The sequence below is a fragment of the Drosophila pseudoobscura genome, chromosome X (assembly GCF_009870125.1).
Source record: "Drosophila pseudoobscura strain MV-25-SWS-2005 chromosome X, UCI_Dpse_MV25, whole genome shotgun sequence".
Classification (NCBI taxonomy): Eukaryota; Metazoa; Arthropoda; class Insecta; order Diptera; family Drosophilidae; genus Drosophila; species Drosophila pseudoobscura.
This window is the reverse complement of record NC_046683.1, coordinates 5,609,083-5,623,746: the sequence shown is the minus strand read 5'-3', so window position 1 is coordinate 5,623,746 and position 14,664 is coordinate 5,609,083. Positions and strand designations below refer to the sequence as shown.

Sequence of the window (14,664 nt, the reverse complement as noted above, 5' to 3'; positions counted from 1 at the left end):
TTTTGATATTCCGTCGAATATTACTAGCTATATATAACATTTAGCCATGCCATCATAATTTTATACGATTGATGAATAAATTTTCTATTTAACTGGCGTATTCTTAATAAAAATTTTGCGTAAAAAGAGGTTTTAGCGAAATAAGTCAAACAAAAAACAAGTAGCGAAAACAAACGAAAAGGGAAATTGCTCAATTATGATATTCCATTGAATAATGCTGACTAACTAAATCTCTCAGCAATGCCCACATAGTTTTATCCCATTGATGAATCAATTTTCTACTTTATTGACTTGATTTCTATATACAAACCGTTAAAAATGAAATTTAATAGATTGATGAAACTGGCAAAATATACCATTATATACCGATTGCATTTTGCAAATAACAAACAACAAAAATCCATTTTATTTAACATCTGTTTTGTGTGTTTTTACGAATTCTATTTATATTCAAATACCTTGTTGTATTTGTTTATTTGGTCGTTTAGATTACTTTCAATGATATGGTAGCACTGCACAGATCAAATTTCTTACATCTGGCACATCAGCACATGTTTGAATTTCACCAATTTGGCAGCATCTGTGTGCCGTTATGTTGGCAAAGGTATGTTTTCAATGGTGATAATTGTAACTATAACATTTCTTGTCTTCTTTAACTTGCGGTGGACGCCCACTCATCGATATAATATATTTAAATATACAGATGGAATCATTGGATTATAGCTCATTGTGCTGCTGGGTGGCGGGAAGGTGCGGCTGTAGTTCGCGCCAAAAATTTACGCGCTGCTGCATCAACTCAGCCTCAATTCGGAATAGCGGCGCAGCGGCTGCCTCGTCAGCCTTGGTGCCCAGACGAACGAACTCCACCGGATAGCTGGACGAAGGCTTCCATACGGGCAGGTTTAATGAGGCATTCGCTGGATTTGGATTACTGTGGGCAAGGAAAAAGCAAATGCACAGGTATTAATACACAGCTCTATTAGATGGCTGCTTTAAGACTCACCCCGTTCGAGCGAAGCTGACCCACAGGTTCAGCATGAGCTCCCGCAGCTCCAGATCCTTGCGTGTGGGCACCGCACTCACGAACAGCTCCCGGCCAATGGGGAAGAGATACTGCAACTCCTCAGCATGGCAGGCTCCGTAGAACTCGTTGCGCTCCCCCTTGAAGATCTCCGAGAAGCTGGCGGCGCCCTTGTGATCGAATAGGTACACATAGGTGGGGCCTGCACGTTGGGCCAGGCGAAGACGCAAATACTCATCGATGCCAGCTACAAACCATCCATCCGAAATAAGCTGTAGGGAAAGACGGATATGTTTTTATCCAAATATTAATCAATCCCCTTGCAGATCCGCTACCCACATCGGTCAGGTTCTGGTGGTTGGACTTGTCGTAGTCGTGGCCTGCCTTGAAGTAGAAGTCCTCGATGCGCTTCGTTATCCGCTGCTGCACGGAATCCTCGTGGTGATCGTAGTTGAGCACCACGGGCAGCACCTGTTCGAACTGGGACTTGAAGTCGTCCATCAGCTGTGGCAAATTGAGCAAGGCCGCTGTCTTCAGCAGCCCCTCTTCGGCGGTGGCGCCCACCAGCAGCGGCAGCTCCAGTCCATGCGGTTCGCGCGCCTGACGCGGCGGCACCGTCAGGAATGCATCCTCATGCTCGGGCTCAATCACCGGGGGAAATGGTATCATGGGATCAAAGTCCCAGACCTGCCAAACAACGCCAGATTAGCTCTCAACTCATTAAGGATCCAGTTCAATGTACTTACAAACATGTCGTAAAGCGAAGCAACAATATCCTCGGCTGGCTTCTGACGTAAACACTCCAGCTTGAGGGGCCACTCTCCGGAGGATCCGCAGCCCACCAGCGCGGCCAGCTTAGTGGCTCGCCTGGCGGCCACACCTTTGTGCGCGGGCTGTGCCCAGGGATTGAAGTAGGTACCTGACTGGGCAATGCCGCGATGGAGCAGGCCGCGAGACTTCTCCGACAGCATGTGATAGGTGACGCTTGCTCCGCCGGCGCTCTCTCCAAAGACGGTGACACTGTGGGGATTGCCGCCAAAAGAGGCTATGTTGGTGCGCACCCAGCGCAACACTTCCAGCTGATCTTTGAGTCCATTGTTTCCTGGGCAGTCCAGGGTCTCTGTGCTGAGAAAGCCCAGCGGTCCCAGACGAAAGTTGGCGGACACCAGGACGACGTCGTGGTCCAGCAGGAAGTCCGGCCCATAGAAGCTGCTAATTCCCGCGCCACACTGCCAGCCGCCACCATGGAACCAGACCATCACGGGCAGCGACGTATTCTTAGAGCTGATCGTCTCCGGTGTATATACATTCAGATAGAGACAGTCCTCGGATCCTTCGATTTGCATGTCGCGCCGGAAGGGATCCCGCTGCATGCAAATGGGCGCATCCTTCACCGCCAGCCGCTCGCCCTCCCAGCCCAGCTCGGCCACCGGTGCCTTGAACCGCAGTTCGCCCAACGGTGGCACCGCATATGGGACCCCCATGAAGGCTCTCATGTGGCGGCCATTGTGCGTGGTCAGGTGGCGGCCGATGAGCCAGCCGCCGTGCGATAGGCGCACGTGCAGGCTCTGCGAGTTACGTGCCCCACTCCAGCTGCAGTGGATCAAGAGCAGCAGCAAGGTCCGCGTCCCAACGATTGCCATTGCGTTGGCTCTTGAAGTCAGACTGATTTGCCTGAAGCACGACGCTGCCAGTTTTAAGATTACAACATCATCAGCATCCGAATTGGACTTGGAGCCTCAGTCGCAGTGTTAGCCAACTCATGCGCCGAACTTGTTTACCGAATTTTTTCTTACCTTACCTTGTCTCTCGACATCATTAATTCTTTTTTGTGTGTGTCTCGGTGTCTCAGTGTCTCAGCTTTTGCCACTCAGCACCGGCTCGCCACCAGCATCACTATTAAACATCGACATCAATTTCACATGTTTGGGTTTCGTTTTGGAACACTGCGCAAATTTTGCCAAATCAAGCTGTACTCGTGGGCACAGTGGATCGAGGTCTGTGACTGTATCTTTCAATATGATCTTTAATAGTTCTTAATCTTTTCAGCGGCACATGCGAGAGATGTTTTCTCCTTTTTGGGTTCATATCAAATTATCTACAAATTATTGTTATCACTTTTATACGTTAGTATCATCATTTTGTATGCAAACCTCTCTATTCATGATGTCCTTAAATTACATATTATTTCTGCACAGTATCGGTTACCCCAGTTCGGCAGCTCTGGCCCCACAGTGCGATATTTAATAATTTTATTTGGCGTGCTTGTTGATGCTGGACCCGTAAATGACAAGGCACATTAAGGCGAACACCGAACACCGCTCACCGCTCACCGCACCCCTACAGAACGTGGCTACAACTATAATTTATGAACAGATATTTATAAACAGATGCAGAAGCTGATAACTCAGAATATCTGAACAGATATCCACTTGCGTGAGGGTAACTATGTCGACATGGAATCGATCCAAGCCGAACTGAAATGCCATTGGCCTTGGCGTCGGGCGGCCAGGCCTAGGATGGCGGACTGGTTCGATTGGGCCAAGGCTGTTACAGCATTCGTGTGAGCCTCGTTAAATGAAACGAGACGGCAGGAGTGGGTAATGCTGATAGCCAGAGCGGCAGCGGGAGGGCGACAGCGAGAGCGAGAGCTACACCGATTAAGTAATATGTTAATCTGAATTTTATGAATGTGCCCGAGCATACTTATGTATGCATGAAAAATATTTTTCAGCCCCGAAAAAAAAAAACACACAAAAACCAAAAACTTGAAAGTTGTAAAACAAAATAAAAACGTTGTGTGGGCATATGAAAGTGAAGACCCACCCGAACCCACCTGCGCTGCGCTGCGGCCGAGGCTGAAGCGAACTGACCTGAACCCAACGGAGGCCGGAGATGAGACGAGCGCTCTTCAAAAATGCCTTTGCATGCCCAAAAATGCCGACGAGCTAATAAGCGCTACGTCTGAGGCCCTTTGAAGTTGCTTCGAGTCGCTGATGAGTCCCCAAAACTGGGAGAAAGTACGCGAGAGACAGAGCAAGGGGAATTCCAATAGAGCGAAACGCCCGAGAACCTTTAATTTGTGTTCCTCTCCTGGTGGGGAAACGTTTTTTTCTGTCATAACTTGACTTGGGATTACTTTTTTGCAAGTTTAACTAATATGCGACAAGAGGACTCGTCCAGACAACCACTCGGGAGAGGAAGAGCAAAGCATCACACTACTCCGCACTCCGCACTCCACACTACCCACCGCACCACTACATGAAAAATGTCCAGGTCGAGGCCACAGATTTATTCGGCTGCAAACATTTTTAATCCACTTGAGTGGCAATTTATCAGCCGGGAAACAAACAGCCAGAAACTTCTCCAATGTCCAACCGAAAGTTATACATATGTGTAACGAAGTAAGTACGAGAAGTACCTATGCAGATGCACATTCATACGTAATATACACATGAATACTCGTACGACGCCCCCCCATGGTCAGGAGCCTTAAAACACCGAAAAGGTGACACATCCTAAGTGGCTCAAAAACTTAATTAATTACACTCCCAGCTCGATCCCACTGATGACAAATGCTGTGGCTCATATTTTGGAATATCCACAATAAAACAACTACACTTTGAAGATAAATGAATTTCTACTCTACCGAGTTTAAAAACTACAAATTTGTCTAATTGTAGAAGATTGATTGTCTGTTCTTGTCATTGGATAGTCATAATTTTTGTGCTTCCTCCGCCTAAAATATTTACGAAGGCCATTGAGTCGGTGAATTGTGAAACCATCAAGGCATGGCACAACCGGTTACCCCAGGAAGGTACTGATGCATTGACATTAAGTAGATGAGGGGATTGGCAACTTTTTCAAATACACTTACATATGTATTTCAGTGCAGTTTCAACACAAAACCTGGTTGAAAAAATTTTATCAAAATTCATCTTTCTTATAGGAAATAATAAAGATAATGAACATAATAGTAAAACATGATTATAAAAATAGCGAACAACTTTTGCTTATATTAATAGGTTTTCACATTAAAGTTAAAGTAATTATAAATAATTCGTTAACTGGTTAAATAAGTTAATTTTCAATGTTTTTATCGACTTTTAATCTTTTTGGCATTGCGGAAATGCCTATTTATGGGGTCGAAAACATAAGTAAATCTACACGAATCGAATATACCCTGCAGCAATCCATATAAAGCAGTCGGTCTATGTAATCTTAATAAAAAACAAGTTTTTCTCACAGTAACAATTTTTTTTTTTTTTGCCCATCGTTCTAATATGCAAGAATGCACATAATCGTGCATTTTGTTAAGAATTCTTGAAAACTGAAGGACTTTTAAGATGATATGTAAAATGTGGACGGGGTCGGATATACTTTTTTCTGTGGGTTAAAAATTTCGTAGTAATTTAATAATACCCCTATCAAGCTATATATGTCGTATATACGACCAAAAATTAAAAGTTTGATGTTTTTGGCACTTGAAAAAATTCCGAGGAGCACTATCATTTTAATACTGACCTTAATCCCCTACCCAACTTTCGGCCTTTAGCATAAAATAAACCTCAACGATTTCTAGGCAACTCTTGAGTTTTTATTTAAACATATTTTCGATTTAAATTTGTTGAATTTTAAATATACAAAAAAAAGAAAAACACTTTGGGGGTTGACACGAAACCCTTTTTTATTCCGTCAGCGGGGGGCAGGTGTGGGGGGATTTGATACCCAACAGCGGAATGGAAAATGATTTATTGAAGGTGAAATATTTATTGTTGTTTCGGTTATTTTTTTCGGAATTTTTTGGCTAGATTTTTTTGTTGCCATTTTTCGGTTTTTGTTTCAACAGTACACAAAGGCTATGCGGCATCTTTTGAATTCTATCCACCTCCTTCGACTTGGACGGAGGGGAAAAATTGAAATAATTATTAACAAAAACAAGAGGCAAACATGGAACAACAGATGCTTAGAAGGACAAACCCATCTCCACCTCCACCTTCACCTTCACCATCACCACATCCTCATCCTCTCGCTAAAGTATTTATTTATTCTGCGTTTTGGGTCAATTCCTCCGGTTTCATTTAATTAAAAAGAAAAGCGAACTCGCGAGGCATAAAAAAACCCTACGAATATATACACTGAGAAAAATAACATAGGAAATGTGGCGCTGCTCCAATGGATGATTATTTAAAGAGACTAAGAAGACTTATCAAGAATACGTATTCGTATAACATTAAGGCAATTTTATTAAATTTTGTATGTCAAAATATTTAATTGAATAGCTTTATATCATTCTTAGTACATATATCACCCTTTAGAAATTGATTGTAGTATTTTTTCCAAGTGTAAGTATATCCATATACACCCACATGCATGGATATCTGGGTGTCCCTTTGGCTGCCTGGCCTGTCCCCGTATTTACTTAGGATCAGGTGGTGAGCCATCGCATCCCATCCCCTTCCATCCTATCGCGAACTCCGGCGGGGAGCAAACAACAATGCAAAGAAGCCGCCGCGGCAGGCGAAGCCAAAATTTCAATTTCGCGGTTGCTGCATATTTTCCCAGCCTTTTCTCGTATTTTTCCACTTTGCTTTGACTTTGCAACTTGCGGACGGAACCAAGGGATCCCCGGTACTCTCGGCAATGGAATTTAAACGAATTTTTAAACAGGCCCAGGGATTGTCCATTCCGTTACCCCTGTGACATCCCGGCCCGAAGCTTTAAAGGCCCTGGAAAACGTGTGGCTGGAGTCCTGAACAGAGCAGAACAGAGCAGAGCAGAGCTTAAGCGATAATTGGCCACTAGGAAATGTCGATGATGTCGAATCGGGAAATGCAAATTGCCAATGTCCGGAACGGGGCTTAGCCGCCTAAGCCCAGTAACCCAAAAAACTTTGGGCCAGCTAACAGTGCGGCGGTGGGCTCGGTGATTTCGGGGCGGGGGCGGGCCCTGCGGATGTCTGAGGGTTTAGGAAGAGGCGACCTGACATGGATCAGGTTAAGCGTTCGGATGGAGGCCACAAATTGATATGCAGCAGATGTTGCGAGGTTTACATCCATAATAGTAATAATAATCAGAGGCGAGGGAATCCGTTAACCTCCCCTTTGTCGAAGTTTTGATACCCTTACGCCGAGGGTTGGCTATGTAGTCCCTTTCCTTTAGGTACGAGTATTACTGTGATTGTATATAGTGAATCCAAACCGCATTACCCTCTACTGCTTGATAGGAAGAGTATATGGAAAAGAAAATATTAAAGTTAAGAGCGAAGCGCAGCAGCGGCGCAGCCTGTCAGAGGGATTAGCTCGCCTGATTGGACACGATGTGATTAACTTGTCGTCAACGCAGAGGATCTGCCACTGCCATCGGTACCGCCACTGCTACTGCCACTTTCTCCGCCTCTTCCACTGGCTGTGACGTCGACACGTTCCGCGCTATGGCTACCGTTCTCGTCCACCCCACCACTCCACTCCCCACGCCCACACTACCCCACGCAGCAGCGGCTCAGGCTAAACAAAAGTGCAAACATTGACAGACGGCAGTAGAGGGATAATGCGGGAGAGCGCAAGAGAGCGAAAGAGAATTGCCAGGCCAAAATTAACCCATTACGCACTCCATTAACGCAGCTTGCCTATGCATGTGGGCCCCTGCTAATTAGTTGTGGCAGCTGATGCTGCGTCACTCTCGCTCCCTCACTCTCTCTCCCTCACTCTCTCTCTGGCACACACATGTGTAGTTAATACAATTACCAAGAACAGACAGAAACAGTTAGTCGCGTCTCATTGTAGCTGCTGCCTGCTGCCTGTTGCCCGCTTCCTCTATCGCAAATTTAGTTATTCCCCCCGATTTAATACAAATCGAATGCAGCACACACCCCTGCGAGAAATGCTAGAAGCCTCGGGTCAAACGAACAAATAATCATTGCTCATATGGTAGCTGTGGGCATTAGGGTTGGGCCATCTATAAAAGTTTCACTTTTAAAGATCTTTGGGTCTGAAAATGGCTTTTGGAGGTGCAGACTTTAGCTCAAAGCTCAAAAACACGATATTTAGCCGATGGCAGCTATATTATTTTTAGCGTTGATTGAATTACATTTTTTTATGATTTAGAATATTCAAAAATATAATGCTGCCCCATATAGCATAAGTAGTAACACTCCACTTTTATGGTATATTTAGGAATTCGTATTTTTCAATGGATATTCACTAGAACATTCCCTTCTTAAACTCATCTTCTGTTTTGCCAGTATTTGATTAGTTATCAGCTCGTTAACCTCTTTTAAAATATTTCTTAAGCCTTTTGATAGTCTTCATTATTATGCCCTTCTGAATGATCTTTTGTTAAAAACCCTTTGACAAAAATGTAGCAGAATTAGGTATTACAAGACCAGATAATCATTGTTAAACAAACGTAGCCAAATCGCCAAGTCATCATCATTGGGAGCATTCACCAGTACAACTTGCTCAGTGATGGATTGCATACGATAGTCGCGATTACACTATACAACAAAATTGAATCATAGATTTGGGGCTTTGGTATTTTTTGTTGCTGTTTTTGCAGAGGTAGTGCTTCTTTTTTGCACACGATTATAATGTGTGCTATCGTATGCCTTCCATCATTGATCGCTGAGCAAGTCGTGCTGGTGTTTCATTGCGTTATACAATCATCCGATATGGATATTGGTTTTTCGACCAAACGATCTTATAGATACAGAGTATACGATAATCATGTTTCATATTTAGAAAGTCAGATACGCTTCCTTCTGCGCGTTGCAGGCATTTGGTCAAATTCATAGCACCTTCCGCTAGGGTATGCAAACAGAGAGAGAGAAAGAGAGAGCATACAAATTTGCACATCTCTTGGCCAAACAATGAGAGCAAACTTTTTGTTCGCTTTGTGTGTGTGTGTGTGTGTGTGTGTATGTGTGTGCGGGTGGCTCCCTCTTATTTCTTTATGCACATTTTTTGCGCCGTGCTCTTAGCTGATTCTTTCATTTCAAGTCAAGTGCATTCTCAAGTCGCTCTCCCGACTGCCGGCTGCGGCTTCCGGGCCAGTGCATCCGAATGCCCGGCTTTTCCATTGCCAACAATAACAACATTGTTAGCCATATGGCAGGCAATGCGGTCTGGTCTGGGATACTCCGGCCTGTTGGGTGCCCAACAAGGCGCTAACAATCAAGTGCACAATTGCCATAAGGCCTATTCCGGAGCGGCGGCGGTGGCGGTGGCGGTGGGTCTGGCCTTGCGGAACGCCAGTGGGGAATGCCATTAAATTGTGGTTTACGAGTCGCAATTTGTTTTGATTTACCACCGATTTTCTTTGGAATGCCATTGAATCAATAGTTATGGCAGACCACATTTGTTTATGTCATGCAATTAAAGCGAAACAAATGCAAATATCAGGCACTATCAATGTGACAATCACTCTAGCAGGCACGCTGATGAAAGGCTTATTAAACAGCAGGTGTTTTGCAGCACTCAGCGAATTAAGTAACGCCATAAAATCGAAATCGAAAAGGGCTAATTTACTAATGCAAATGCATAATGAATGATTTCAGTATGCCTGCGAGTGTTTAAAGTTAGTTCTTCCTAAGAACTATGAAAAATTCTACGGAAAACCAATGATTCCGAATCGGATCGCTCACGAAATATGTCTCGCAATTGTGGAGGTATGCTCCAGCTTAAATTGCATAAATGGATAGCGTCTACCATCGTGTTTGCCCTCAAGCGGTGTACGTAGCGCTACCAGCCGTTTAACACTAACTAAGCGGCTTACGCTTCGACTTCTAATACAACAAAGGGAATGAAGGAAAGCAAAGCAAAGGAAACGAAAAGAAAACCAAGAAACGGGAAAAATAATGCCTTGTGTCCCGTGAATCGGGGCTGTGCGCCGTCCTCTCCTGCTTGGCTGTGGATTGGGGATTGGGGGTGCATGGGGCGGGACAAGTTAAGAAATCAAACAGCTGACATAAATAACATTTTAATTTAAATACGGCAGGACACAACAATATTTTTTTGCCGTTAAGGTAAGCAGAAGGTACAAAAGCAACAATGGGGACAACGAGGACATCAGAACAGAGCTAAACAAAAAAAAAAAAAAAAAAAAAAATACATATTTAAACAGGATCTCGGCGAAGCAAACAAAATTAAACAGCAGGAACAACTGGGGGTATTACAGGCAGGCCGGCAACTGGGAAGACGCAGTCAACAGTGGGGAAGTAAATTTTATTTTAAAATAAATTTATCGCCTTATCCGTTGTCCACGGCAGCCGTGGCAGTAGGTGGGAGTGGGTGGGAGAAGTGGCAGCAGTGGCAGCAGGAACAGGAATAGCCACAGAGTCAAGTTCTTATACCCTGAAAACGGGGTCTAATGATTTTGACGAAGTTTTCGTAACGCAGGTAAGAAAGTCTTTTTGGCCATAGGATAAATTATGATTGTATGTATTCCCTTTCATATATTATTTTGTCCAATTTTGATCAAAAAATCACAAATATTTCATAAAAGATTAGATCTTTTAGGGTATAGAATGCTTCGGAGGGCACAGTTTTCCTGCTTTTCTTATTGTTGTTCCTTTTGGTTTTGGATGCAATGCCCCACAGCGGCAATTGCTGGACAACAATGAAGGTGGCAGCGGCATGTGGCGGGCAAACACATGAGACCGATGCCACGGAGCTACCTAGCATCTACGACTGCCACCCGCTGGCAGCTGGACAAGGACACCGACACCGGCACGGGCACGGATGCGGATGCCGGTGCGGATGCGGACACAGTCCCAGCACGAGAGCTTCATTTGAACGAAATGAAATCATAATGAGATTTTTGCGTTCGTTTTTTGTCGCCGCAGAGGAGCAAGAGACTGCGACGGCCAGAGGATTGGGAATGAGAAGGTGAATGGTAATGCGATGGCTATACTGATGGGGATGGGGCCCGCTGTTGGTGGGGCAGGGGATACGTACGGAAGGAGCAATTGCCATTGCCATGGCGCGTAATGACAAAAATTCATAATTGGATAAAGAAGCGAACGTGTGGCTGAGCTGGGGCCAGGGACAGGGCCAGGGCCATCCATAAAGTGTGTCCAGATTGAAATTCAACTGCTTTAAGGTAAACCGTCGTGAACTATGCAACTAAGTGAAAGCTATTGCCTAACCGGACTTATTCATATATATTTCGCACTGCTTTCTTGTGCACTGCTTGTAGATACCAGCTAATCTTGTGCGAGAAGAGAGACTCTCCATATTTATACGCTTTGGAAAGCAGAGGAAAATCTTTGAAGAAAGATAGTATAAAGAGTAAGATGAGTAACGCCCATATATGTTTTCGGTAAGTCATTTTGTGGAAAAGGACTCGTAAACATTTGAGCCACTACCTTGTAGAAGGGGTAATAAGGTCATTCCCATTACTATTCACGTTCCACTTAGCCCAATTGCTATGAATGCAGTTCAACAATACTACTACTGTCACTACTTGGGATTTGTTTTTCAGTTCAGGAGACACATGTGTCGATATTTGTGACGAAAACACAGATTATCTCTTTATACCAAGCGATTTGGTGGCAACCCTTGTACCTTGAGGACAGAACAAAGGACACATATCCCTCGCCCGTGTACGAGTATGGGTGTTTTGGTTTGGGTTTGGGGACAAGTGTGCGGCTCATTTGTCAGTTCGTTCGCTTGGATAATTGTCCTGCGATAAACAAAATTAGCAGCAATTTACGCGAAAATAGCAAAATGCCTACGAGCTTATGGTATGGGTAGTAAGAGAACGAGGATGACGACGTGGACGTGGATGTGGATAAAACAGTAATGGAAACGGCCAGAGAACGGCGACAAATGCCATCAGCAGCGTCATCAACACAAAAACACATTTCCACTGTCTCCGTTTCCGTTCTTGTATCTGTCTGTCTTGCTGTTTGTCTGTCTGTCTGTCTGGGTATAGGATGGGTTCAACTTGGTTAGGGTAACCCAAATTTATAGTGTCAGGATATTCATGTGTCTCTGGATGTGTCGTCCGCCTGCTGCTGCCAATGCGAGGGGGCTGGGTTTGGACCCTTCAACATTCGTTATAGTTTTGATGAGTGGCATTAATGAGTCGTCTCTGTGTCTGTCTGCAGAGTCTCCCCGCATCCATGGGGGTTGACATTAATGACACCCACACATGGCATCCAATTTGACAGTCAACACGACGACAAATTAGTGAAATCACAACTGGCACTGGCATTGGCACTGGCACTGGCATTGGAGCTGCTGAACCCACCCCTGCATATCCGATATTAAAGCTAAAGCTAAAAAACAATAGCTTCACTCCTCACGATTTGGTCCTCATTCCACATCATTCCATCTCATTCCATTCCATTCCTTGGCCATGCGAGTGGCGCCAGCTGGCGCTGACCAAGGTCTTGGAAATCTCTCGGCAGCCATCGATAACTATCGACAGCAATCGAAATGAGAGTAGCGGGGCATGAGTTATTTATGGCTTTTAAGTGACAGCCAGATCTGCTGCCCGGAATCGGAATAGGAATCGATGGCAATGTTCCCGACTCCCAAACCACTCTTATCCCATCCTATGCCGAGCTGTCATCTTACATATGGAGATTTATTTCAACTGCTAAGCGCATTTGTAGGCATTTTTAATAGAGTCCGTCGAGGCGAACCGTCAGGGCGGCTCAACGGCAGTGGGTTAAGTGCAGGGTCCGGGGGTCGATAGGCCTGCGGCACACAACAAATTTGACTCTGATTTGAGGCTGAGATTGCATGGAACTTACACCAGAAATAACAAGGTTTTTACGAAAGCGGTTGTATACCCAGGCATGTGGGTTTCTTTGGGTCAATAGGTTGGGAAGGTTGCTTCAAGATTCATAGCAAGGATTAAATGACTGCTAAAAGAAAATGTACATTAACGTTTAATGAAAAACCTGGTAGATCGATGGCACATTCTTTAAAGATCCGGGACATTTTTGAGCTTGGAAAGGATTGGATTTAAGTTAAGAATTAAAAAGGATACTTTCCCTTTCCGGCAGACAGTTACAACCCTAGTATTCTCTGTTCGCTTTTCACAAGAAGTGCCGATAAGATTCTGTCAGTAACACTTTCTTAAAGCGACTTGAAAGGTCCAAGACAATTCCGTTTGAGGACCGGTCTATTGAGGACAAAAATGTGGTGATTAGTGCCTCCTTTTCTGCATATGTTTTATTTAATTTTTTTAGAGCTCTCTTTTGTCCACGGACCCATGGGTTAATGAAGCCATATGAAGCTTTTGGAAGTAGATTTTAAAACATCCGTAGAAGCTTCTAGTAATAGCCGCAGCCGGAGTGGGGATAAGCGGTACAGGTGGGCCATATTGCAAACATAGCAACAATAAAGACTCCGCGAGGAGGTAAGAGAGAGCTGAAAACTCAAAAAGTATAGCCACAAAGGACACAGCAGCAGGAGTGGTTATTCCCCGCTCCGTCTGATTTTGCACAGACGTTTCGCCGCGTGTGTGCGGTGGTTCAAGAATTTTACTTAATTTTATTATAAAACCAAAGAACGCAGACCAAAGGGACAGCTCAAGAGATATCCCCCAGCTCCCATCCCCCCGCTCGCAATCCAAGGCTAGAGCTGATAAGGCACTGGCAGTGGCAGCGTCTTGTGACTTTGACTTTAATGACTGGATTTATAGGTCCTTGGAGATAATCTCGGCCACCGAGCGCTGCACACACACACACACACTCGGAAATAGAGGGCAATTTGGGGGGAGGGACCACTGTTTTGTTTACCGGCGGGTAGGGTGGAACAAAAGACTGGTGGGGACTGTGACGGGGCAGGGCCCGGGCCCGGGCATGACAGGGCAGAGAAAGACGTCGTTGTTACAGGGTAATTAACATCAAAGCCCGACAAAGCTCATAAAAAGAAGCCAGAAGCTCCAGCGCCAGCTCCATCTCCAGCCATAGCTCGGGCGAGATAAACAAGCTCACATGAGAGACTCCTGCGATGGGCGGATAGTACTAGTGGGGACGGAGTTGGAGGTCATCAACATGTCTGGAGTGACAACGTGAGCGTTTTGCGACTATTCGCTGTTCCTGGTCCTCTTTTTGGTCCCCATTTTGCTCTGGCAGCGCTTTAACGTGAAATAATGTTGACAGTGCCAAAAAGGATGGTCGACACACACACGTTCACTCACACAGAGAGGAGAGATAGATAGAAGGACAATGATGTGGCACGCACATGTTTGAAGCAATTAAAATCAGATAAGTTATAGAAAATGGCCTGTCGTCGACATTTAGACACGGCGTTGAATGGAGCAGAGGAGAGGCGAGGGATGGCAGAGTCCTCGTCAGTTCGTTTCCCATTCGCTCCATCCGCATGTCTGACTCTGCCTCTGCCTCTGGATCGGGCTCGGTCTCGGGTTCTGCTTGTCTCTGTCCGTTTCAGTCATACCCCATGATGTTTTCTATCTCATCTCTGTTTTCCATACCCTTACAGAAGGTATAACGATTGATAATGTAAACAAAGTACATAGGGATGTAAATGAGCCTTGGAAAAGATCGCAGGTTAAAAAAGTACATGATGAAGATGTTCTCACCTAATTCTAATTCTAGATATAGTGACACCAAATTTTTGCCTCGGTGGGGAGAATGAAACTATCAGTTGCACAGAACGAGAAGAAGA

At 44.9% G+C, this 14,664-nt stretch overlaps 1 protein-coding gene across 1 annotated transcript; it reads right to left on the bottom strand.

The window, feature by feature from the left end:
• Positions 1-639: 639 nt before the first annotated feature.
• On the bottom strand, positions 640-3,047 carry LOC4815249 (venom carboxylesterase-6). The gene is made up of 4 exons (XM_001355124.3): positions 1,768-3,047; positions 1,361-1,708; positions 1,004-1,293; positions 640-931 (listed from the first exon to the last, which is right to left on the bottom strand). Exons 1-4 carry the CDS (start codon positions 2,662-2,664, stop codon positions 718-720), a joined length of 1,749 nt encoding a protein of 582 aa, XP_001355160.2. The 5' UTR covers positions 2,665-3,047; the 3' UTR covers positions 640-717.
• Between the last annotated feature and the right edge of the window lie 11,617 nt (positions 3,048-14,664).